Source organism: Chrysemys picta, chromosome 2 (assembly GCF_011386835.1).
Source record: "Chrysemys picta bellii isolate R12L10 chromosome 2, ASM1138683v2, whole genome shotgun sequence".
NCBI lineage: Eukaryota > Metazoa > Chordata > Testudines > Emydidae > Chrysemys > Chrysemys picta.
In genome coordinates, this window is record NC_088792.1 from 796,540 (window position 1) to 822,501 (window position 25,962).

Below are 25,962 nucleotides of genomic sequence, written 5' to 3' on the forward strand. Positions count from 1 at the left end.
AGGTTGCTCTGAGCCCACTTCTGGGACACAGTCGCTCTGCTAGAGGTCAGTCCCTCGCTCCAAAACGACATGCTGGGCCGCGGGGGGCTGCAGCAGGGTGTGGGGCACGCTCTAGCATGGAGTTCCCAGTGTGACAGACATATCCCTGCTCTGGCATGCCTGGCAGCCAGTGCCCCAGGGGGTGCGTCTGAGGGCTCCCACCAGCCCCTGGGTGCCCCTGTTTTCTGGCCCTGTCCCTAAGGGCCTAGGGTATGTAGTGATGCCTTCAGCCCCACCCCATGGACCCTGCAGCAGCAGCTCCTGCCTCTGATCCATGCTGTCTCTGCAGATTTCCTGCTGTGGATTAACCGCTCGGGCACGGTCCTGCCTCTTGCCCAGGTCCCTGCAGCCTACAAGGTTGCCTGCGCTCGCCCTGGGGTGCCCCCTGCTGCCAGCTGCCTGCGTTCCAGCGTCCTGGCCCTCACCGCTGACTTGCAGGACTTCGCACCATTCGCTCCGGAGATGCCCAGCAGCCCCGAGGGCCCCCGGGAAAGCAACCTCGCTGGGCATTTCCTGCCCACGCTGTGCCCTGCCCCAGGGGGCCCTTGCTACCAGCCCCCATCGGACTACTACTGCAGCCTGAGCAAAGAGCACTCGCTGGAGAGCCAGGGCAGCTCCACGCTCAGCAGCCCCTCGGAGTGCCTGGCCCCACAGCCGGCCGCCACTTCTGACTGCTCCCCCAGGGGCACCTCCACAGCCGTCCTCTTCCAGTTCCCGATCAGCAAGATCCTGGAGGAGGGGGAGGCAACAGCCGGCTGCCCGGGGCCCGATCGCAGGGGCCAGCAGGCCCCGGAGGAGCTGGACGAGGGGAAGGCGGCGCCAGCCGAGGAGACCTGTGCTCTGCCCTCCCCACACCTGCCCAGCCCCAAGAGAGGGCCGAGCGACGGGCTGCAGGGAGCTGAAGAGATTCAGAGGTACTGGGCTCCCCGGCTCTGTTCCTCCAGCATTGTCCCAGTCCCCTCCCTCTCGCCTGCTGGCTGAGTCCATCAGCCCCTGTAGGGCATCAGGACTAGGGCCCTGCGCTGGGCAGACCTCACCCCCGGCCGGCCATAAGGCCCGGGATGCGCCTCCCCAGCTGTGCCGCATCCTCTCCCCTCCTTCAGCCGCAGGGCAGCGAGTGCAGCGTGCCCATTAGTGGGTAACGTGCCCCAGGCCCAGCCAGGGGGTCTAGGGGCCAATGTGGGTCAATCCTCTGCCCCCCGTCCATGGGGCGTCTGGGGTATAATGCTGCCGCCCCCTTCCCCTCCCCCAGCCGTGGGGCGTCTGGGGTATAATGCCGCCCCCCCTTCCCCTCCCTCGGCCGTGGGGCGTCTGGGGTATAATGCTGCCGCCCCCCCTTCCCCTCCCTCGGCCGTGGGGCGTCTGGGGTATAATGCTGCCGCCCCCCTTCCCCTCCCCCAGCCGTGGGGCGTCTGGGGTATAATGCTGCTGCCCCCGCCTCCCCTCCCCCGGCCGTGGGGCGTCTGGGGTATAATGCTGCCGCCCCCGCCTCCCCTCCCTCGGCCGTGGGGCGTCTGGGGTATAATGCTGCTGCCCCCGCCTCCCCTCCCTCGGCCGTGGGGCGTCTGGGGTATAATGCTGCCGCCCCCCTTCCCCTCCCTCGGCCGTGGGGCGTCTGGGGTATAATGCTGCCGCCCCCCCTTTCCCTCCCTTGGCCGTGGGGCATCTGGGGTATAATGCTGCCGCCCCGCTTCCCCTCCCCCAGCTGTGGGGCGTCTGGGGTATAATGCTGCCGCCCCCCCTTCCCCTCCCTCGGCCGTGGGGCGTCTGGGGTATAATGCTGCCGCCCCCCTTCCCCTCCCCCAGCTGTGGGGCGTCTGGGGTATAATGCTGCCGCCCCCGCCTCCCCTTCCCCTCCCCTGGCCATGGGGTGCTGGGCAGAGGGTAATGCTGCCCCCCGCTCTGTCCTCTGCAGGGTGGTTCTCTCCGTCAATGACAAGTGGCATTACTGCCAGAACTCGGACATCCTAGTGGGCTCACGAGCTATGAGGAACAGGCACTTGCAGCTGCTGGGTTACTGCCTGGTTCAGGTAAGAGGCCAGGGGCGGGGGCTGGGCCTGGGGCAGGGAGGCTGGGGCGGGCCCGCGGGCCCCTCTCCTGGGTGCAGGAGCTGGGCGGGTAGTGATTAGAGGGCAGTGTGTTGGGCGCGTCCGTCCCCGAGGGAGCGGCAGGGGCTGTGGGGCGAAGGGGGCTCTGCCTGACAGCCCCGGAGGTGAGGCTCTGGGGATCCGCAGTCACAGTCACCCATTGTCGGACCACAATGCTGCGCTCAGAGCTGTGAGCCTGAGCGGCTGAGCAGGGGGTGCTGCCTTCCCCTGCCCCACGACCAGACTCGGTGCCTGCCACAGGCCCGCAGAGCTCCGCCCCGCCCTCGCTGGGGGGTGAGAATGGCACGTCCACTCCCAGCACACGCTGCCTGTGGGGAGGGCCAGGCGCCTCTGCCCAGAGCTGCCGCTGGGTGCCCAGCGCACATCCGAGCAGCTCCGTGGCTCTGGGCAGCGTCACTGACCCGGAGCGGTTGCTGTTGGCCGGCAGAAGCCAAGGTCTGAGGGGCACCCTAGGGTGGCGATGGAAGAGGTGGACAGGCAGGTGTCCTGGTGGCTCTTCCAGGCCCCGTCCATGGGGACCCCATTCTAGAGGCAGGAATTGTGGGTCAGCAGCATCCAGTGGGGCCTGCTGTGTCTGCATCCCCTGGTGTCCCCCCATCCCCCCAAACCGGGCTCCACTCCTCGGCATGCCTGTGGCAGCGAGCCCGGCTCGTCTGTGACGCCTGCACCTTTTCAGCCAATCTGTGTTACTGAGGCGGCTAGTTCAGTCCAGGGGTGCCCCTTGCCGGCTGCCTCCTCTTTTCTTCCGCTGGCTCCTGGCTGCCTCATGGCTGGGCCTGTGCCGCTGGCCTTCAGCCACGCCTGGCGTGTGAGGGACTCAGCTGGCGCCAGCGCGCTTTGACCTCTCGCTCGGTGCTGGTCCCACTCCTCCAGATTCGCTTCAGGTCATGCTCCCAGCGGCTCGCTGCTCCAGCTTTGCTGGTTCGACGTTCCACCCTGAGATACCGCTCCATCAACAGCCAGTGAATAGAGATCCCCCTCCACCAGTGCCAAGCAGGGTCCTCCGTCCCCAAGAGTGAGCGCGGCTGGCTGGCTGGCTGGCTGGCACGTTGGCGGCACCACTGCCTGCTCCAGGCAGGGCAGATTGGTGCACTGTACCCGGGGTACTTGGCCTCGGCCCCTGCACCTTCTGACTCTATGTCCCAGCCCCAGACGCCAGCTGTCTCTGCCTGGTGCAGCACCGCCGGCCCTCTGCCTCGTCTGGCGTCAGTGGCTTCCGCTCAGCCCTTGCTGGCGTGGGGGGCTGGGGATGGGGGGCATGGAGGGCTGTGATATATGGGAGGTCAGTGGCCTTTTTGGCCTTAAACTCAGACTCTAGCCCCAGTACCAAGGGGGCTCTCTGGGTGCTGGCACCAATGCAGACACCAGGACCTGCCATGCCGGACCTGGTACCGACACGAGTCTCCAGCAGATCTGTAACTACAGACAGCTCAAGCCTGCAGCTCAAGGGGTCGGATGGACCTGATGCTGGATGTTCCCCTTTGGTGGGGGTTCTCCATATTTCCTTGCTGGGAGGTCCCATAATGACTCTCTCTCTGCGTTGTGGCGGGCCTGCTCCTTTGGGACTACTCCCTGTTGTCCCCTGACCGACTGTTCACAAACTCGTCGGCCAGCCGGCCTGCATGTCGCGGGTTCTCTGGCTTTTGGTCCATCAACCATCGCCTCAGGTCGGATGGGCACTGCTCATACACGTGCTCCAGTACGAATAGGTTAAGCAGGTCCTCTTTAGTTTGGGCCCCAGCTGTCCACTTGCGGGCATACCCCTGAGCCCGGTTGGCCAGTTGTAGGTATGTGACCTCACGGATTTTACGCTGACTTCGGAACCTTTTCCGGTACATCTCAGGGGTCAGCCCAAACTCGTGGAGCAGGGCCTTTTTGAACAGTTCGTAGTCCCCTGTCTCCGCCCCTTTCAGTCGCCTGTACACCTCCCTGGCTGTGGAGTCCAGTGAGGGGATGAGAAACTGGAGCCTCTCTGCAGGGTCAACCTAAAGCAGCTCGCAGGTATTCTCAAAGGCCGTCAGGAAGGTATCCATGTCCTCCCCCTCCTTACGCTGGGCCAGGAAGCACTTATCAAAGCTCTTTGCAGTCTTGGGTCCCCCCTCGCTCCCCGCAGCCGGGGCCTCACTGCTCCTCAGCCTGGCCAGCTCCAGCTCATGCTGACATTGGTTCTCTTTCTCTTCCCGCTCATGCTGACGCTGGTTCTCCTCATGCTGACGCTGCTTTTCCCGTTCTTCCTGCTCCTGCTTCAGTTCTTGCTGCCTTAACTCGAGCTCTTTCAGTCTCAGCTCCCTGTCACATTCCAGTCGCATCTGCTCCTGGGACGGGGAGCTCCGCCGGGACGATCCCCTGCTTGCTGCTGGGGTCAGGTTGCCCTCGGTATTCGCTGGGCTTCCCCCAACCCCTCCCCTAGGTATAGGTAGGCAGGGTCTCGGGATGTCCTCGGCAGCAGTCTGCCCCCTCCCAGCCAGGTCAGGCCCCGGGGCCCACGCTGCATCCGCCGGGCGGCTTCCCTCAGGGACAGGGCTCGATTTATCCAAGCGATCCCTCTCCTCCAGCTGGGCAATGAGCTGTTCTTTGGTGAACCTCCCAGTGCGCAGCCCCCTCTGCCTGCACAGCTCCACCAGGTCGCTCTTAAGGCGTTTAGCATCCATCCTCCTGCTGCCCACTCGCCGGCCTGTGCTCTCCGCTTTCCACCGTTCCAGGGAGACCCCTAGTGTGCCAGCCCTTCTTCAGGTCACCACCTCTCTGCCAGGGTCGAGTTGCAGACTCCTCTGCCCCGGGCCCGCTCGCTGTGATCCCCCCGGGGGACCCTGTTACTGCAACAGTCCTTTTCACTGGTCACACACTCCCAGGGGTTAATCCCCCCCTGAACCGTCTCTCTCTGACTCTTCAGCCCACCTGGTCCCCGTCGATCCCCCTTCGTTTTACTGCTCCCCAGTCACTTACTGCAGGAAGCACCGTCCACGGGGTGCAGTAGATCCCACCGCTGCCACCAGTTGTCGCGGAGTGTGGGGGACTCAGGGCCCTGTACCCCCGGCTTCCTGCGATTCACCGTGACTCTCAGCCAGCCAGTGAAGCGGAAGGTTTATTGGAGAACAGGAACACAGTCTACAGCGGAGCTTGTAGATACAACCAGGACCCCTCAATCAAGTCCTCTTGGGGAGCGCAGGGAGCTTAGACCCCAGCTTGGGGTTCCCTGCGTTGCACTACCCAGCCCCAAACTAAAAACTCCCAAATCCCTCCAGCAGCTCTCCCTCCTCCGCTCTGCTCCTCCTCTCCTTTGTCCGTCTCCGGGCAGAAGGTGTCGGGTCCCCCACCCCCCTCCTGGCTCAGGTTACAGCTCAGGTACCTCAGTGCAACTCCCAGGCTCCATTCCCAGGTCAAACCCTCCCTGCTCGTCACACCCAGTCTCCCACAGGAGCTGTAGAAGACCCATCTCAGGAGTTCAAAAGGAGGGACTTCTGTTCTCACCACTTATCCCAGAAGAAAAGGGGGAGGTGGCTGAACTAGTCCATCAGCTCCAGTTCAGAAGGCAACACGAGCCTCCCTCACACCCTCTAGATGCTCAGGGTTGTCGTGCGGCTGTCAACCTTCCCCATGTGTGTTTTCACACAGCAGTTTGTCCGGCCCAGAGGCTGCCCCTGCTTCACAGCACGACTGGACTGTTCCCTTACAAGGCTCTAGCTGTTTGCAGTGTCGCAGAATGCCTGGCCGGGCTGGCGCACACCTCTGAGAGACGCTCTACCCTGCCCTCAGCCTTTTGCTCCTTGCGACTGAGAGTGAATTACAACAAGTTGCCTCTCTTCCCTGTGCACAGAATTCATAGGGGCTGTCTGGATTGCCCGTGGGCAGAGTTACACCTTCCTCGAGAGGTGTCAGGCCATCCCTGGTCTCCACCCCAAGGGAAACTCTGCAACTGCAACAAGAACCTGGCTTGGGCTGTTAGGTTACACGGTATCACGCATACACGTGACACCACTCGCCAGAGTTCACCTCCGCCCGCTCCGAGGCTGTCTGGGGTCTATTTCCCAGCCCACTAAACATCGGAATCATAGAAAGGTAGGACTCGAGAGGTCACCTGGTGCAATCCCCTGCACTCAAGGCAGGTCTACGTAATAACTAGACCATCCCTGACAGGTGTTTGTCCAACCTGCTCTTAAAAGCCTCCAATGACAGGGACTCCACAGCCTCCCTGGGCAATTTATTCCAGTGTTTAACCACCCTGACAGTTAGGAACTTTTTCCTAATGTCCAACCTAAACCTCCCTTGCTGCAATTTAAGCCCATTGCTTCTTGTTGTAGCCTCAGAGGTTAACGAGAACAATTTACCTCCCTCCTCCTTGTAACAACCTTTTATGTACTTGAAAACTGTTCTCATGTCCCCTCTCAGTCTTCTCTTCTCCAGACCAAACAGACCCAGTTTTTTCAATCTTCCCGCATAGGTCATGTTTTCTAGACCTTTCATCATTTTTGTTACCCTTCACTGGACTTTCTCCAATTTCCTGAAATGTCAGGCCCAGAACTGGACACAAGACTCCTGCTAATACATCCCAGAATGATGGTCGCTTTTTTTTTTTTTTTTTTTTTTGCAAGTGTTCCACTGTTGACTCATATTTAGCTTGTGATCCACTATGATCCCCAGATCCCTTTCCGCGGGACTCCTTCCTAGGCCGGCATTTCCCATTTGTACGTGTGCAACTGATGGTTCCTTCCTAAGGGGAGCACTTTGCATTTGTCCTTATTGAATTTCATCCTATTTATTTCAGACCATTTCTCCAGTTTGTCCAGCTCATTTTGAATTTTAATCCTATCCTCCAAAGCACTTGCAACCCCTCCCAGCTTGGTATCGTCCGCAAACTTTATAAGTGTACTCTTTATGCCATTATCTAACTCATTGATGAAGGCATTGAACAGAACCGGCCCCAGAACTGATCCCTGCAGGACTCCACTCGTTATGCCCTTTTCCAGCATGACCATGAACCATTTATAACTACTCTCTGGGAACAGTTTTCCAGCCAGTTCTGCACCCACCTTATAGTAGCTCCATCTAGGTTGTATTTCCCTAGTTTGTTTATGAGATAGTCATGCGACACAGTGTCAAAAGCTTTACTAAAGTTAAGATGTACCACGACTACCACCCCCTGCCCTCCCAAGACTGGTTACCCTGTCACAGAAAGCTATTAAGTTGGTTTGACATGATTTGTTCATGACAAACCCATGTTACTGTTACTTATCACATTATTATCTTCTATGTGTTTGCAAATTGATTGCTTAATTATTTGCTCCATTATCTTTCCAGGTACAGAAGGTAAGCTGACTGGTCTGTAATTACCTGGATTGTCCTTATTTCCCTTTTTATAGGTGGGCACTATATTTGCCCTTTTCCAGTCCTCTGGACTCTCTCCTATCTTCCATGACTTTTCAAAGATCATTGCTAATGGCTCAGATATCTCCTCAGTCAGCTCCTTGAGTATTCTAGGATGCATTTCACCAGGCTCTGGTGACTTGAAGTGATCTAACCTATTTTAGCCTCAGATCCTACCTCATTTTCACTGGTGTTCACATCTGATTGCTACTAACCTTTTTGGTGAAAACAAACAAAAAAGTCATTTAGCACCTCTACCATTTCCCACATTTTCTGTTATTGTTCCCCCGCTCACTGAGTAATGGACCTACCCTGTCTTTGGTCTTCCTCTTGCTTCTAATGTATTTGTAAAAAGAACAGGAGTACTTGTGGCACCTTAGAGACTAACAAATTTGTTAGTCTCTAAGGTGCCACAAGTACTCCTGTTCTTTTTGCGGATACAGACTAACACGGCTGCTACTCTGAAACAATGTATTTGTAGAATGTTTTCTTGTTACCCTTTATGTCTCTAGCTAGTTTGAGCTCATTTTGTGCCTTGGCCTTTCTAATTTTGTCCCTACAGATTTGTGTTATTTGTTTATATTCATCCTTTGTAATTTGACCGAGTTTCCACTTTTTGTGGGACTCCTGTTTGAGGTTCAGATCATTGACGATCTCCTGGTTAAGCCAGGGTGGTCTCTTGCCAAACTTCCTATCTGTCCTACGCAGTGGGATAGTTTGCTCTTGTGCCCTTAATAATGTCTCTTTGAAAAACTGCTAACTGTCTTCAGTTGTTTTTCCCCCTAGAGTTGCCTCCCATGGGATCTTACCTACCAACTCCCTGAGTTTGCTAAACTCTGCCTTCTTGAAATCCATTGTCTTTATTGTGCTGTTCTCCCTCCTACCATTCCGTAGAATCATGAACTCTACCATTTCATGATCACTTTCATCCAAGCTGCCTTCCACCTTCAAATTCTCAACCAGTTCCTCCCTATTTGTTAAAATCAAGTTTAGAACAGCCTCTCCCCAAGTAGCTTTCTCCACCTTCTGAAATACAAAATTGTCTCCCATACATTCCAAGAACTTGTTGGATAATCTGTGCCCTGCTGTGTTGTTTTCCCAACAGATGTCTGGGTAGTTGAAGTCCCCCATCACCGCCAAGTCCTGTGCTTTAGATTATTTTGTTAGTTTAAAAAAAGCCTCATCCACCTCTTCTTCCTGGTTAGGTGGTGTCAGGATTCTCTCCCCCCCCCCCCCCCCACTCTGAACTCTGGGGTACAGATGTGGGGCCCCGCATGAAAGACCCCCTAAGCTTATTTCTACCAGCTTAGGTTAAAAACTTCCCCAAGGCACAAATTCTTCCTTGTCCTTGGATGAATACTGCTGCCACCACCAAGTGATTTACACAAACATTTAGGGAGGACCACTTGGAGCCCTGCCTTCCCCAAAATATCCCCCCAAGCCCTTTCACCCCCTTTCCTGGGAGGCTTGAGAATAATATACCAATCAATTGGTTACAACGTGAGCACAGATCAAACTCATGGGTCTTTAGGACACTGAAAAACAATCAGGTTCTTAAAAGAAGTTTATTTAAAAAAAGATAAAAGAATCACTGCTGTAAAATCAGGATGGAAGATAACTTTACAGGGTAACAAAAAGATTCCAAACACAGAGGATTTCCCCTCTAGGCAAAACTGTAAAGTTACAAAAACAGGGATAAACCTCCCTGTTAGCACAGGGACAATTCATAAGCTAAAACAAAAGATAATCTAACGCATTTCCTTCCTATTACCTACAATTTGTAATCTTAGAGGCCTTTAGTTCAGGTCTGGCTTTGGGAGATGTATTTTCCCTGCCCTGGTTCCTCGCTGACCCGGAGAGAACACAAAGAAAGCACAAAACGAAAACTTTCCCCTACAGATTTGAAAGTATCTTCTCCCCTCATTGGTCCTTTTGGGCAGGTGCCAACCAGGTTACTTGAGCGTCTTAACCCTTTACAGGTAAAGGATGGATTTTATGCTACCCTTAGCTGTATGTTTATGACAGGTGGTCTGTAGTAGACCCCTACCATGACCTCACCCTTGGTTTTTACCCCCTTTATCCTTACCCAGAGACTTTCAACAAGTCTGTCTCCTATTTCCATCTCAACCTCTGTCCAAGTGTGTACATTTTTTATATAGAAGGCTGCACTTCCTCCTTTTCCCCTGCCTGTCCTTCCTGAGCAAGCTGTACCTTTCTATACCAATATTCCAGTCATGCGTGTTATCTCACCAAGTCTCCGTGATGGCAGCTATGATACATAGTTCTGTTTATTCACTAGCATTTTGAGTTCTTCCTGCTTATTCCCCCTTACTTCTCACACTAGTATACGGACATCTAAGATACTGATTTGATTTCCCCACTATGTTCCCTCTTGTCTCTCCCTTGTCCCTCCTATAACGGCCCATGCTCCCCGCAGATTCTGACCCATCTCCCAGGTCTCCATGTTTTTGCCGTACCTGTGGGCTTTTGTCTCCTGCCCACATCCAACCTGAGTTAAAGCCTAAGTAGGCTAGCCAGTCTGTACCCAAAGATACCCTTCCTCGATAGGTGGGCCCCATCTCTGCTCAGCCCTTAGCCTGGCACACAGTCCTCAGACGGTGCAAAGGGTTACCCTTCTGCACCCCTCTCACCGCAGATAGGGGAGGGCCTCTAAACCAGCTACGAACTCCAGGCATAGGGTCCCCGAAAGGGTCCCCTACTCTATCCATATGCTGGAATTCCATGTCATCTCAGCAGTGAGATCCAGAGACCCACCTCCGCATGGTATTGTAGCAACAGGCAGGGCTGGTCCTGCTCACCCCAGTCTGCAAGTGAGCAGCTAGGACATGGTTCTCTCTGCACAGGGTAGCTCCCAGGGCCCATCCCCTTCCAGGAACAAGCCATGCTTTGCTGGCTCACCTCACAGCCAGGACAGCTCCCATGGGGCAGGGTGGGCTCTGAAGGACTCTTCTCTGTGTTCCGCACATGGGGCCCGGCTACGATGGACCTGCTTTGCCACCGACAAGAAGAGCAGATGTCGTCTCGTCTGCCCCAGAGCAGGTGCCAGACCAGGGTCCCTCCAGGCTTTTCCCTCATCCTCTGATTTGAAGTTCTCTTTTATGCCATTCCTCCTGTTTCCCTGACACCCCGGCTCATAGGATCCATCTGGCAGGATGTAGCCTTGGTAGTACACATAGCCCCTTATTGTCCTGGCTTCTGTTGGCTCCCAGCCCTACTGCATCCGTCCACACAGCCACCAGTCTGTCTCCCCAGCTGGCCAGACTTGCAGCCACAGGTTCAAGAGCAAACTGTCCCCCCCAGTCTCCATGTCTTGCCCTGAAAGCCTGGGCGCTGACTGGCTGAACACAGCAGATGGAGGGTTATCCCTTCCTGGCACAGAGCAGGACCGAGTGCAGTCCCTGGAAAAATCATGGAGCAGGTCCTCAAGGAATCAATTCTGAAGCACTTTGAGGAAAGGAAGGTGATCAGGAACAGTCAACATGGATTCACTAAGGGCAAGTCATGCCTGACTAACCTAATTGCCTTCTATGATGAGATAACTGGCTCTGTGGATGAGGGGAAAGCAGTGGATGTGTTATTCCTTGACTTTAGCAAAGCTTTTGATACGGTCTCCCACAGTATTCTTGCCAGCAAGTTAAAGAAGTATGGGCTGGATGAATGGACTGTAAGGTGGATAGAAAGCTGGCTAGATCGTCGGGCTCAACGGGTAGTGATCAATGGCTCCATGTCTAGTTGGCAGCCGGTATCAAGCGGAGTGCCCCAAGGGTCGGTCCTGGGGCCGGTTTTGTTCAATATCTTCATTAATGATCTGGAGGATGGCGTGGACTGCACTCTCAGCAAGTTTGCAGCTGACACTAAGCTGGGAGGAGTGGTAGATACGCTGGAGGTTAGGGATAGGATACAGAGGGACTTAGAGAAATCAGGCCAAAAGAAACCTGATGAGGTTCAACAAGAACAAGTGCAGAGTCCTGCACTTAGGACGGAAGAATCCCATGCACTGTTACAGACTAGGGACCGAGTGGCTAGGCAGCAGTTCTGCAGAAAAGGACCTAGGGGTCACAGTGACGAGAAGCTGGATATGAGTCACCAGGACCAGATGGCATTCACCCAAGAGTTCTGAAAGAACTCAAATGTGAAATTGCGGAACTATTAACTATGGTTTGTAACCTGTCCTTTAAATCAGCTTCTGTACCCAGTGACTGGAAGATAGGTAATGTAACGCCAGTATTTGAAAAGGGCACTAGAGGTGATCCCGGCAATTACAGACCGGTAAATCTAATGTTAGTACCGGGCAAATTAGTTGAAACAGTCGTAAAGAATAAAATCGTCAGACACCTAGAAAAACATAAATTGTTGGGCAAAAGTCAACATGGTTTCTGTAAAGGGAAATCGTGTCTTACTAATCTATTAGAGTTCTTTGAAGGGGTCAACAAACATGTGGACAAGGGGGATCCAGTGGACATAGTGTACTTAGATTTCCAGAAAGCCTTTGACAAGATCCCTCACCACAGGCTCTTACGTAAATTAAGTTGTCATGGGATAAGAGGGAAGATCCTTTCATGGATTGAGAACTGGTTAAAAGACAGGGAACAAAGGGTAGGAATAAATGGTAAATTCTCAGAATGGAGAGGGGTAACTAGTGATGTTCCCCAAGGGTCAGTCCTTGGACCGATCCTATTCAACTTATTCATAAATGATCTGGAAAAAGGAGTAAACAGTGAGGTTTGCAGATGATACTAAACTACTCAAGATAGTTAAGACCAAAGCAGACTGTGAAGCACTTCAAAAAGATCTCACAAAACTAAGTGATTAGGCAACAAAATGGCAAATGACATTTAATGTGGATAAATGTAAAGTAATGCTCATTGGGAAAAATAACCCCAACTATACATACAGTGTGATTGGGGGCTAATTTAGCTACAACTAATCAGGAAAGAGATCTTGGAGTCATCGTGGATAGTTCTCTGAAGACGTCCACACAGTGTGCAGCGGCAGTCAAAAAAGCAAACAGGATGTTAGGAATCATTAAAAAAGGGATAGAGAATAAGACGGAGAATATATTACTGCCCTTATATAAATCCATGATACGCCCACATCTTGAATACTGTGTACAGATGTGGTCTCATCTCAAAAAAGATATACTGGCATTAGAAAAGCTTCAGAGAAGGGCAACTAAAATGATTAGGGGTTTGGAACGGGTCCCATATGAGGAGAGATTAAAGAGGCTAGGACTTTTCAGCTTGGAAAAGAGGAGACTAAGGGGGGATATGATAGAAGTCTATAAAATCATGAGTGACATGGAGAAAGTAAATAAGGAAAAGTTATTTACTTGTTCCCATAATATAAGAACTAGGGGCCACCAAATGAAATTAATGGGCAGCAGGTTTAAAACAAATAAAAGGAAGTTCTTCTTCACACAGCGCACAGTCAACCTGTGGAACTCCTTGCCTGAGGAGGTTGTGAAGGCTAGGACTATAACAGGGTTTAAAAGAGAACTGGATAAATTCATGGAGGTTAAGTCCATTAATGGCTATTAGCCAGGATGGGTAAGGAATGGTGTCCCTAGCCTCTGTTTGTCAGAGGGTGGAGATGGATGGCAGGAGAGAGATCACTTGATCATTACCTGTTAGGTTCACTCCTTCTGGGGTACCTGGCATTGGCCACTATCGGTAGACGGGATACTGGGCTGGATGGACCTTTGTTCTGACCCAGTACGGCCGCTCTTATGTTCTTATGAGTCGACAGTGTGTCCTTGTTGCCAAGAAGGCTAACGGCATTGGGGGCTGTATAAGTAGGGGCATTGCCAGCAGATCGAGGGACGTGATCATTCCTCTCTATTCGACATTGGTGAGGCCTCATCCAGTTTTGGGCCCCACACTACAAGAAGGATGTGGAAAAATTGGAAAGAGTCCAGCGGAGGGCAACAAAAATGATTAGGGGGCTGGAGCACATGATTTATGAGGAGAGGCTGAGGGAATTGGGGTTATTTAGTCTCCAGAAGAGAAGAATGAGGGGGGGATTTGATAGCAGCCTTCAACTACCTGAAGGGGGGTTCCAAAGAGGATGGAGCTCGGCTGTTCTCAGTGGTGGCAGATGACAGAACAAGGAGCAATGGTCTCAAGTTGCAGTGGGGGAGGTCTAGGTTGGATATTAGGAAAAACTTTTTCACTAGGAGGGTGGTGAAGCACTGGAATGGGTTACCTAGGGAGGTGGTGGAATCTCCTTCCTTAGAGGTCTTTAAGGCCCGGCTTGACAAAGCCCTGGCTGGGATGATTTAGTTGGGATTGGTCCTGCTTTGAGCAGGGGGTGTGACTAGATACCTCCTGAGGTCCCTTCCAACCCTGATATTCTATGACAGTGACACTACATTTCAGAAAGAGATTGAAATACGAGGCAGATGGTCAAATAGGCTCTCAGGTCAGAAGCAAAGGAAGTGAAATCCCCGCAGGTGGCATAGATCCTAGTGAAACAAACAGGAAGAGACACTCAGAACATATACGAGCTGCTGAACAAAAGGGAATCCGTAAGACCAAGATTAAATGAACCGGGCTAGCGGGCAGTGGCCAGAGGCTCCTTGAGCCCAACAGAAATCCAACAGTACATCCAAGAGCCCCGAAGGAGCTAGGGAGGGAGGTGGTGGAATCTCCTTAGAGGTTTTTAAGGTCAGGCTTGACAAAGCCCTGGCTGGGATGATTTAGTTGGGGATTGGTCCTGCTTTGAGCAGGGGGTTGGACTAGATACCTCCTGAGGTCCCTTCCAACCCTGATAGTCCATAATCCCCAGCCCAGGCTGCAGCTTCGAGGGGAAGAGAGTCGTCCATCCGCTTTACAGCCAGCCTCTGTCATCTTTTGTTCCCGAGTCTAGAGAACAGGAGCCGGAGGGCAGAGAACGGCCTGTTGGGTTCAGGCAGCTGCTGCCTCAGCAGCCAAATATTCGCTTGTTCAGATGCCATGTTCTCTCGTCCCACTGTTTGGAAGTTTCTCCAAGGTCTGTCTCCTCAGTCAGGAACCTCCCTGGCCTGTAGTTCTTAGGGGCCGTATCCCCTGGTCCATGTGCTCTCCAGCTCATGACTATTGCTCCAGCCAAGAGAGTTAGCAAGGTTTAAGCCAATGTGGCAAATTCCCTCCTCCTTACAGTGTTGTCCCTGGGGGTAAGGTGAGGCTGACCCACCCCACCCCCCCTTAAATTCCTCTCCAAGGTGGCATCTGATTTTCACTTAAACCAAACCCTTCACCTCCGTGAACCACAGTGAAACTTGGGCAAAACCAAGCTGCATGCAGCATGTCACACTGGTCAAACCAAGGGTCCATCTAGCCCAGTATCCCAGCTTCCGACAGGGCCAGGGCCAGGTGCTTCAGAGGGAATGAACAGAACAAGATAATTATCAAGTGATCTGTCCCGTCATCCAGTCCCAGCTTCTGGCAGTCAGATGTTTAGGGACACCCAGAACATGGGGTTGCAGCTCTGCCCATCCTGGCTAATCGCCATTGATGGACCTATCTGCACACAACTTATCTAATTCTTTTTTTAACCCAGTTATACTTTTGGCCTTCACAGCATCCCCTGGCAATGAGTTCCACAGGTTGACTGTGCGTTGGGTGAAGAAATACTTCCTTGTGTTTGTTTTAAACCTGCTGCTTATTAATTTCATTGGATGACCCCTGGTTCTTGTCTTCTGAGAAGGAGTAAATAATACTTCCTTATTTACTTTCTCCACATCAGTCATGATTTAATAGACCTCTATCATATCCCCCCTTAGTCGTCTCCTTTCCAAGCTGAAAAGTCCCAGTCTTATTAGTCTCTCCTCATATGGAAGCTTTTCCAAATCCCTAATCATTTTTGTTGCCCTTCTATGTTCCTTTTCTACTTCTAATACCTTATTTTTGAGATGGGGGTGAGCTGACCTGCCCACTGTATTCGAGATGTGGGTGTATAATGGATTTAGGTAGAGGCAATGTGATACTTCCTGTCTTTATCTGTCCCTGTCCTAATGGTTCCCAACATTCTGTTCGCTTTTTTGACTGCTGCACATTGAGTGGATGTTTTCAGAGAACTATCCACAGTGACTCCAAGGTCTCTTTCTGGAATGGTAACAGCCAATTTAGACCCATCATTTTATATGTATAGTTGGGATCATGTTTTCCAATGTGCATTACTTTGCATTTATCAACACTGAATTTCATCTGCCATTTTGCTGCCCAGTCACCCAGTTTTGAGAGATCCTTTTTTAGCTCTTCGCAGTCTGCTTTGGACTGAATTATCTTGAGTAATTTTGTATCATCTGCAAACTTTGCCACCTCACTGTTTACCCCTTTTTCCAGATCATTTATGAATATGTTGACTAGGACTGGGCCCAGTACAGACCCCTGGGGGACACCACTAGTTACCTCTCTCCATTCTGAAACTGACCGTTTATTCCTACCCTTTGTTTCCTGTCTTTTACCCAGTTACCAGTCCATGAGAGCACCTTCCCTCTTATCCCATGACAGCTTACTTTGCTTAAGAGCCTTTGGCGAGGGACCTTGTCAAAGGCTTTCAGACAGTCCAAGTACGTTATATCCACTGGATCCCCCTTGTTCACATGTTTGTTTGACCCCCTCAAAGAATTCTAGTAGAGTGGTGAGGCATGATTTCCCTGTACAAAAGCTGCGTTGACTCAGCTCCAGCATATCGCGTTCAGCTGCGCGTCTGATCATTGTTCTTTGCTGTACTTTCAGCTATGAAATGACGTGAGGCTCACTAGCCTGTAAGTGCCAGGCCGTCTCTTCCCAGAGATTAGCAAGTAGCCAGCTGGCTGTACGCGTCTGGCACCTCGTACTTACGCCCTTTCCCTCAACTACTGCGGCCCTCTCAGCGGCTGGCTCGGTAACTTCAGTGTCCTGAGGACTGGCCTGTCACGGAGCTCAGCCCAGCCCTTTACCAAACCCTCCGCCGTGGACCTGGCAGCGGGATGGGACAGCAGTTGGGAGAGCCGTTCTGCAATCCGCGTTTAGCTAATGGCCGTGAGGGTGCCTGCCCCGGCCCATTGGTCTGGAAGCTGCCAGCCTCGCCCCAGGGTGAGGTCCTGCGGCACAGCCGTGACGCCGAGTGACAGAGCTTGTAGGCAGATGGAGGCGCAGTGACCTTGTGTCTGTAGATCCAGTGAGGGACAGGTGTGGCCGCTGTGCCCCCTATGGCCTTGGGGGCAGGGGGAGAATCAGGCCAGGCAGGTGCAGTGTGGAGGGGGGGCCCGTCTCTGCTGCCTATGGATTCTGCTCTGGTGCAGGAGTTACCTGCATTTTGTGTAGCCAAGGTCTCCAGGAGCCAGTTATGGTCAGGGAAGGAAGTGGGGAGGGGGCCAGGCCAGGCCAGCGGTGGGCACCTGCAGCCAGCCTCTAGGTGAATGCGTAGCTCCATGGAGGGGCCATTAGCGCACCTTAGTCTGACCTGTATTGCACAGGCCAGCAGCACCCCCCACGAACCCCAACACCTGACCTATGCTTTTGGGGGGAGAAGAGCAGCCTGAGGGGGGGCTGGAGCCGCTTCCCTGGGACAGGGGTGGGGTGGGGAGCTGGGCTCCGCTTGTGCCCAAGACCCATGTTCTATCCCTACCCTCCTGCGCCAGCCAGGCCCTTGTGCCCGCGGGGGCAAGGCCCCTGCCTGAGGACGCTGCCCCAGGCTGGCGCTGGTGCTAAGTGACCCTCCTCTCCTGTGTGCAGCTGCCCTACATGGAGCTGGAGAAGGTGAGCGGCGTGGAGGAGGCCAAGCACTATCTGCGGCAGAAGCTGCGGGAGCTCCGCTTTTGAAAGCAGCCGTTGCCCCCGGGGCGCAGTGACGGCGAGAGACCCACCTCCTCCTGCGGCGGAGCCATGTGACGCTGGACACGGCGCGGGCCGAGGACCCTGCTTCCGGGGGCCCCCCTTCCTCCCCTGGGGGCTGAGGGCAGGGCAGCCCCCGGCCCAGGGGCTGTAGGCTGGCGGTAGCGGGCGGGCGTAGCGTGGGGCTGTTATTTATTGGCATTTGCTGAGGGGTCGGGGGTCGGGCTGGTGCAGCAATGGGGGTGGGTGTCAGGTGTAAAGGGCTGGGCCAGCGCCCCAAGGGGGAGCAGTGCATGCTGGGCCTGCCCCTCCACCCACAAGGCTCCTGTCTGCCAAAGGGGGGGGGGGGCATGGGGGCTGAGCACTGGCCTGTTTGTCCTCAGAGCTGGGGGGGGCAGGGCTCCCTGAGCTGCCTTCAGCACCTGCTGCCCGCTGGGACTGCCTCTCCCCCATGGGCTGCACAGGGCGTGGGGTGGCTGGAAGCACAGTGGCAGGGGGGCCCTGGAGCTGTGGGGCTGTTTGCCCCCAGGCCTAGACCAAGGTGCCACTGGGGTGGTGGGGACAAAGTTTACAATAAAAATGGAGAAAAAGCTGTGCTGTCCTGTCCTGTTTAGTGAGGGCCGGTTTGTGCCCCATAGCCCCCGTGCAGGGGCCCGGAGAGCGGCTGCCTTGGGGGGGGGGGGTATTGCCTGCTGCACTCTACCAGGGGAGTGGCCCTGCCAGCTCTGAGCCAGCCTGGCTCTAGGCCCATGGCCGGGGGGGGCAGGGTGTGGCATAGTCTGGCCATAGCGAGTGACCCCTGACGGGGAGATGCAGCTTCCCCAGCCCCACTCGCACTGGGAGCAACAGCCTGTGTCCTGCCAGACCTGCAGCAGGGCAGGAACGGGAACACAACACAACTCTGCCCCATCACACACACACCCCGGGTACTCAGGGGTGTTGCCCCATCCCAGCCTAGCGGGGGGGGGCACTGGGCTGCTTCCTGTCCAACCACAGCCATGCCCAGCCCCGGGACAGTTAAATGGTGCAGGGGCGACACCAACCTGAGCAGCAGCTGCTGGTACCAGCCCGGCTCGCTCCAGGCCCGTTGTGTGAGCCGCCCGCCCAGCCATTATACCCCCTGCAGCCCCCCAAGCCAGGCCCCCCCACGTTCTTTAGAAAGCTGTTTATTGACAGTTAAATTATTCTCTTAAATAAAACCCCATGGAATTTAGTAAACACCTGATTGTCTGGGTGGGGCCCGGGGCTGGTGGGGCAGGGCTGGAGCAGGGAGGTCCGTTCGTGCAGCCCCCCACCCCGCCGGGGGCACACAGGATGTGGCGGGAGCAGGTTCCAGCACACGATACAGTTCGGACGGCAGTTGCTGGGGGCAGGCGGCACGGCCCAGTTGCTCCCGCGCCAGCCCCTGGGCCCCACTCCCTGCCCCCCCGCAGGGCAGGGCGCTGCAGCCCGGGCCGTGGGGTGAGACGTGAGCGTCTCATGGCTACCGTGGCACAGGCACTGGGGGAGTGCTGGGCACAGTCCAAGCGGCCACGGTGCTGGAGATGGCGCAGGTCCGGGCGATGCTGCTGCAGCTCCTGGCGCAGCAGCCGGGGGCCTGCCTGTGCCCCGCAGCCCTGCACAGGGTCACTCGCTGGCACCCCTCACACGGGCATCGGCATCTCGTTGTACTCGTCCACCCCTTCCCGCTCGTCGAAGATCGGCTCCGCCTCCTCCGCGTCCAGCTGGGGAGAGACGCGCAAACGTGGCGGGTGGGCGGGGAGCCGGGGAGGAGGCAGCCCCGGCGCTGCCAGGAGACCCCACCGCCTCTGAGCCCTGGGCCAGCGCTGCCAGGAGACCCCACCGCCTCTGAGCCCTGGGCCGGCGCTGCCAGGAGACCCCACCGCCTCTGAGCCCTGGGCCAGAGCTGCCAGGAGACCCCACCGCCTCAGCCCTGGGCCAGCGCTGCCAGGAGACCCCACCGCCTCTGAGCCCTGGGCCGGCGCTGCCAGGAGACTCCACCGCCTCTGAGCCCTGGGCCGGCGCTGCCAGGAGACCCCACCGCCTCTGAGCCCTGGGCCGGCGCTGCCAGGAGACCCCACCGCCTCTGAGCCCTGGGCCGGCGCTGCAGGAGACCCCACCGCCTCTGAGCCCTGGGCCAGCGCTGCCAGGAGACCCCACCGCCTCTGAGCCCTGGGCCGGCGCTGCTGCTGCTGTCCCACACGCCAGTGCTCGGGCAGCGTCTCCCCAGCCCCTCCCGCGCACCGGGCCAGCTCAGGCACGGCCCCGCCGGCTGCCCCAGGGGCTGGGCTCACGGGCCCTGGGCGGCCCCCGCACCCCCACCCCGGCCAGGCGGAGGCTGAGGGCGTCCTGTGGCCTGGTCCCCCCCGGGACTTACACACTTCAGCTCGCGGGCGGTGAAGATGCGGGTGAGCAGGCACATGCGGAGCGGCACGGTGAGGATGAGGATGAAGGGGAAGGCCAGGGAGGCGGCGGTGGACATGACGGCCCAGAGCACGGCCAGGCACGCCAGCTGCAGGCCCGTGAAGAGGTGCATCCGCAGACTGCGCACCTGCCGGGAGCCACACGGGTTAACGCCCCGGCCCGGTGCCGAGAGCGACTTTCCCTGCCCCCCCTCCCCCGCAGAGCTCCGCCCCTCCCGGCTCACTGGCCCCCCCCTCCCCCGCAGAGCTCCGCCCCCCCGGCTCACTGCCCCCCCCCTCCCCCGCAGAGCTCCGCCCCCCGGCTCACTGCCCCCCCCCCACCCGCAGAGCTCCGCCCCCCCCGGCTCACTGCCCCCCGGCTGGCTCCGTGCCCCCCCCCCCACGGGTTCCCGGTGCCGAGAGCGACTTTCCCTGCCCCCCCTCCCCCGCAGAGCTCCGCCCCCCCGGCTCACTGCCCCCCGGCTGGCTCCATGCCCCCCCCCCACGGGTCCCCGGTGCCGAGAGCGACTTTCCCTGCCCCCCCCCCCCCGCAGAGCTCCGCCCCCCCCCGGCTCACTGCCCCCCCCCACGGGTCCCCGGTGCCGAGAGCGACTTTCCCTGCCCCCGCCACCCGCAGAGCTCCGCCCCTCCCGGCTCACTGCCCCACGGCTGGCTCCGTGCCCCCCCCACGGGTCCCCAGTGCTGGCTCTCCCCCCCCCCCCCAACGCTGGTTCCAACCCCCCTCCTCCTGCAGTTTGGAATGGGACACCCCCCCCCCCCCCCGGCTGCTATCTGCCAATGAGCCCCCCCCTACCCCCCCGCGCTGGCTCTGTGCGCCCCCCCCCCCCCGTCGCAGACCTTTTTGACGTAGGTGACGTCGGGGTGGTGCTTGGGGGGCATGAGCAGCAGGTGAAGGCGCTCGTAGAACTGGATCCCGTTCAGCGAGGTGACGCCCATGTAGAGGAAGATCCCGAAGAGCACGGCCAGGGGGATGTGCCGCAGCAGGTCCCCGATGACGATGGACAGGCCTGGGGGCGGGGGGGGCAGTCACTGAGCCCATGTGAGCCCTCCGCCCCCCCCACTGATCTCTGCAAACACACACACACCCCCACTGCCCTGTCCCCTCCCACCACTACTCACCCCGTAACAATGTGGGAGTAATTGTGTAATGTTTGTATGAGTCTTGTTTGTGCCTCAGTTTCCCCATACGCGGCCTTGTTGCCCTTGGGGGAGGGGTAGGGAAGGGGCCTGTCTGCTCCCAGGGCCGGCTGAGATACAGGCGCGGGTTCCCCTGGCCATCAGCAAATCCAATCGCCCGGACATGGACACCCGGCAACCCCCGCCCCCAAGGGGGATGGACACCTCCCCACCCCCCCCCACACACACTACACAGAGGATTCCCGGCGGGCGGAGAACCCAGGGCTGGGAGGGGAGAGGGGGGTTACATGGGGCTGCGGGAAACACTCAGGCTCTCACCTGGAGTCTGACCAAGGAGGCCACACAGCCAGACGGCGCCGGACCCCGGGGTTCCCCACAGCCGGGCTGGGCTCGGGGCTGGCCAGGACGGACCCTGCTTCGCCCTTCATTGCCCCGGGCTGCCCTAAGGCCCCTAGGCCGGGCGCCCGCTAACGACTGACCCCGGCTGTGCCCGCGCTGGCAGTGTCCCTGCCGGGGCTGGGCGAGGGGCCCTGATCCCTGCGAGCGGCCAAGTCTCCCTGTCTCCCTCAGGGTGTGTCCGGGGGACTCGCTGCCCGGAGCTCACGGGGGAGGGGGGGCTGCAGGCCCAGAGGGCCAGTCTAGGGGGCGGTGGGGCCGTGTGGCTCACCCTGGAGGCAGAGCGGGACCCCCAGGGGGGCTGGCCCAGTGAAGGGGCCTCCCAGAGACCGTCCCAAAGCTGGGGGCGCAGCCCTGACCCTGTGGTTCTGACACTCCCTCCCCCCCCCCCAAGCCCCAGGGCTTCCCGAGATTGCCCCCCATGCCCCAAAGCCTCCCCGGCCCCACAGCTGGGCCTGAGCGCCGCCCGCCCCGTGAACCTCTCCCCCGCTCGCCGTGGGCTGGGGGGCCGGGGCGGCCGGCGGGACTCACCCACGAGCAGGGCCACCAGCAGCCCCGTGACGCGCTGCTCCTTCACCTCCTGGATCTTGGGCTTGTCGCCGGGGGCCACGGCCTTGCTCATGACGGTCAGGGCGTTGGCGTGGGTCACCGAGCGCACCGTGGCGGCCGCCAGCCAGGGCAGCCCGAAGAGGGCGCAGAAGCCGCCCATGGCCACAATGAGCAGCAGATCGAGGTGGAAGCCGGAGCCCTTCTGCAGCCTGCGCTCCTTCTTACTGATGATCAGCCTGGGGGCACCGGAGCCTCAGGGCCTGCCCCACGGCCCCCCCCCGCCCCACGGCCTCCCCACCTGCCCCCACAGCCTCCCCCCTGCCCCCCACAGCCACCAGCAGCCAGCACTCCTTCTTACTGATCAGCCTGGGGGCACCGGAGCCTCAGGGCCTGCCCCACGGCCCCCCCCCCCCGCCCCACGGCCTCCCCACCTGCCCCCACAGCCCCCCCACCTGCCCCACGCCCCCCCCCGCCCCACGGCCTCCCCACCTGCCCCCACAGCCCCCCCACCTGCCCCCCACAGCCACCAGCAGCCAGCACTCCTTCTTACTGATCAGCCTGGGGGGGCACCGGTGTCTCAGGGCCTGCCCCACGGCCCCCCCGCCCCACGGCCTCCCCACCTGCCCCCACAGCCCCCCCACCTGCCCCCACGGCCCCCCCCCCTGCCCCACGGCCCCCACAGCCCGGGGCCTCCCTCCATAGTCCCCCCACAGACCCCCCACCCGCGGGCGGCTCGGCTCACGTGGTGATCTGGGTCTCCATGAAGATGAGGATGAAGACCAGCACGGCCGGCAGGGCGCTGGCCACCATCATCCAGACGGGGAAGGAGCTGCCCTCGCCCAGGGGGTTGATGACCCAGCCCCGCTTCTCCGGGGCCGTCACTGAGAAGCCACTGGGAACGCTCAGCTTCTGCGGGGGGAATGTGGGGGCCGTGAGAGACAACCTGGGGGGGGCCTCTGCACAGGGGGCAATGGGGGTGGGGGATGCTGGAGAAGGGGGAGCAGGCATGTGGAGGGACAGGGAGGTGGGGGCAGGGGGACAGGAGCTGGGGAGGTGGGGGGCAGGAGAGATGAGGGAGCAGGCATGAGGGGGGATGGGGACTTGGGGGGCAGGGGGGACAGGGGGCAAGTGTGAGGGGGTGTGACGAAGTGGGGGGTTTTCTTGTTTTCAAGAAACAAGTTTCTTGGAGTTTCAATGGTTTGCATGCGGAGGGGGTGGGACTCAGTTTCCCTGGGTGTTACTGGTTTAACGAGGTGAGGGGAGAGGGAGTGTGTTTGCAGAGGACCGGAGAGAGGACTTGGGGACCCAGCCGATGGCCTGGAGGCATGGATACCCCAGCGACCAGCGACCGGTGACCTGGCGGACCCAGAGGCCCAGCTGAGGAGACGCAGCCGGTTCTGGCTGGTGGGCGACAATGGGCTGCAGCGTGAGGACCCAGTGACCGAACCAGCCGGTTCCAGCCAGAGGACAGAAGCAGGAGAGGAGGCCCAGGTTTACGACCCTGTTTCCCTGGAGAGAAGACAATGGACAGAGGCGGGGCCTGGGGCTGGTGATCTCAGATGCCAGCGGGGAAGCAGGGGGGCTCGGGGCTGGAGAGGGGGAGCAGGCAGAGCCCACCTGGATGCAGAGAGACTGGGAGTGTGCTGGGCTGAGGGAGGCCAGGCCTGAGGCCCGGAGAGTTTCCTGTGCTGTGTTCAACTCTCAATAACCCTCCTGTGTGACGCTGGCTGAGAGTCACTCCGGTCTAGAGAACAGGGGGGCATCAACCCCTTCGGGGGGCGGAGGCGCTGGGGGTCCAGAGCGAGGGGACTCCCCGAGGGGGCCCATGGCAGAGACAGACGTGCTAAGGCTCAGAGAGGTGTGGCTCCAGGAGGTGGAGGGGCCTGATCCCAGGAGAGAGTGGACCCCGAGAAGGGCTGTCTCACTAAAAGGGGCACCCCCCACGGACCGCACGGGGCCAAGAGTGGGCATGATCTGTGAGTCCGTGACAGGGGGGATGGGCAGTTGGGGGGCAGGGGGAATGGGGACAGGATGACGGGGGCAGGCATGAGGGGGGATAGGGAGTTGGAAGGCAGGGGAGACAGCGGGCAGGTGAGAGGGTGGATGCGGGGGTGGGGGCAGAGGGTACGGGGTTGGGGGTGGGGACGGGTGTGAGGGGGGATGGGCAGGGGAGACGGGGCAGGTGTGAGGGTGGATGGGGAGGTGGGGGCAGAGGGTATGGGGCAGGGGGGTGGGGACAGGTGTGAGGGGGGACAGGGGCAGGGGAGGACAAGGGGCAAGTGAGGGGGATGGGGAGTTGGGGGGCAGAGGGGATGGGGGCAGGCATGACAGGGGACAGTGAGGTGGGGGGCAGGGGGCAGCAGGCTGGGACGAACACGGGAATGGTGATAACGCCCCAGTGCCCCATCTCTAGAGCTCCGTCCCCGTGGCCCCATCCCCCTAGGCCGGGCAGCTCCGGCCCGGCGTTGGAGTCCGGAGCCGCTGGGCCCGTCGCGCTGCGGGGCCTTGGCCATGGGGCCCTGGCCATGGGGCAGACCCTGGCTGTGGGGCAGGCTCTGCCCAGCCGGGGGGAATTCCGCGCCACGGGACAGGCTGGGCGGGGACGGGGATGAAGCCGAGAGGCGGCCGGTGCCAGTGGGACCAGGGGCCGGGCTGACGGACGCTGGCTCCACCCAGGGCGGACAGACACGGGGATGGGGAGACAGAACCAGCCGGGTCCCCAGCTCCAGGCCACACCAGGGCTGAGTCGCTGCCTCTCTGGGCTTCCCGTGCGGTGTCCCGGGGTCGGCAACCTGCTCTGGGGGAAAAGGCTCCTGGTGCCGGGGCTGGTCCTGGCTGGGCGCGTGGGTCCCTGTGGGGCGCACGAGGCTCCCCCGGCTCCGTGGGACTCACTGGCAGAGCTCGTGGGGGGCAGCAGGAGGGCTGGAGCCCTGAGGCTCCATCGGAGGCAGGGAGAGGGGGACCCCTGGGGTAGGGCAGCTGAGGGGTCCCCCCAGGAGCTGGCTGCAGGTCCAGGCACAGCACAGAGCCTGTGGGTCCCTGACACGGGGCCCACCTCACTGACCTGCGTGTACGTGTCCCGGATACTGAAATCCACCAGCACCATGATGAGGATGGCGATGGGCACCCCGAAGTCCCCGATCACCCGACGGATCTGCACAAAGCGGGTCAGCGCCAGCCAGGGTGGGCCCAGGAGCTCTGCCCCCAGCGAACCCTGCCCCCAGCTCTGCCCTCCCTGCCCCCCAGCGAACCCTGCCCCCAGCTCTGCCCCCCCCTGCCCCCCCCAGCGAACCCTGCCTGCCCCCCAGGAGCCCTGCCCTCCTGCCATGGCACAGCCTGCAGTGGCCCGTACCCAGCTCTGCCCCCCCCCCACCCTCCAGCGCCTCTCCATGCCCCCAGCTCTGCCCTCCCTGCCCCCCAGCAAACCCTGCCTGCCCCCCAGGAGCCCTGCCCTCCTGCCATGGCACAGCCTGCAGGGGGCTCCCCCCCAGCTCTGCCCCAACCTGCCCCTTCCTCCCACCCCACAGCTCTACTCCAGCCCTTCTCCCCCGGCCCCCCATGCCCAGGCCCCCCCACAGCTCCTCGGCTGCCCCTGTTCACGTACCCGCCCCGGGAAGAAGCGGCTGTTCTTGAACTTGCGCAGGAAGAAGGCGATGAAGAAGGTGCCGGCCATGAGCACCAGCGAGAGCAGGGCCGTGTTGGGCTGCCCCGTCACCGCCGGCCCGGCCCGGCCCCCCGTCGCGTTCCCCAGGGGCGCGCTGCCGTTCTCCACGCCCGTCCCGTTCCACGGGGGCGCGCCGCCGTTCTCCACGCCCGTCCCGTTCGCCCGCCCGCAGCCGTGCAGGGGGTGCTCCTGGAAGATCTGCCGGGAGATCATGGGGGCCTGAGATCCTGCCCACATCCCCCCACGCCCTCCAGCCAGGACAGCCCCCAGTGTCCTGCCCTCTCCAGCCCCCACATCCCCCCACACCCCCCAGCCAGGACAGCCCCCCATACTCCCCCCTCCAGCCAGGACAGCCCCCAGTGCCCTGCCCCCTCCATCCCCCACAGCCCCCCACGCCCTCCAGCCAGGACAGCCCCCCATACTCCCCCCTCCAGCCAGGACAGCCCCCCCCATACCCCACCCTC

The 25,962-nt window shown here is 59.2% G+C and overlaps 2 protein-coding genes across 13 annotated transcripts in view; one reads left to right on the forward strand and one right to left on the reverse strand.

The window, feature by feature from the left end:
- Nucleotides 1-18,457, forward strand: part of FASTK (Fas activated serine/threonine kinase) — a 41,565-nt gene extending 23,108 nt beyond the window's left edge. The window contains exons 8-10 of the mRNA XM_065586518.1: nt 329-953; nt 1,955-2,069; nt 17,231-18,457. Coding sequence (XP_065442590.1) covers nt 329-953; nt 1,955-2,069; nt 17,231-17,317 — 827 coding nt within the window. The 3' untranslated portion in view covers nt 17,318-18,457. The remainder of the gene's footprint in view (nt 1-328; nt 954-1,954; nt 2,070-17,230) is intronic.
- Nucleotides 18,458-18,479: 22 nt separating this feature from the next.
- SLC4A2 (solute carrier family 4 member 2) overlaps nt 18,480-25,962 on the reverse strand; it is a 68,183-nt gene continuing 60,700 nt past the window's right edge. For 11 of the 12 annotated variants that reach the window (XM_065586464.1, XM_065586468.1, XM_065586471.1 and 8 more), the window contains 7 exons: nt 25,439-25,696; nt 24,899-24,988; nt 22,577-22,743; nt 21,817-22,070; nt 20,590-20,759; nt 19,707-19,880; nt 18,480-19,053 (listed from right to left, as the gene is read on the reverse strand). In XM_065586464.1, coding sequence (XP_065442536.1) covers nt 18,973-19,053; nt 19,707-19,880; nt 20,590-20,759; nt 21,817-22,070; nt 22,577-22,743; nt 24,899-24,988; nt 25,439-25,696 — 1,194 coding nt within the window. In that variant the 3' untranslated portion in view covers nt 18,480-18,972. Of the gene's footprint in view, nt 19,054-19,706; nt 19,881-20,589; nt 20,760-21,816; nt 22,071-22,576; nt 22,744-23,064; nt 23,344-24,898; nt 24,989-25,438; nt 25,697-25,962 lie in introns of those variants that run through there. The other variant, XM_065586475.1, reaches the window with a different exon arrangement.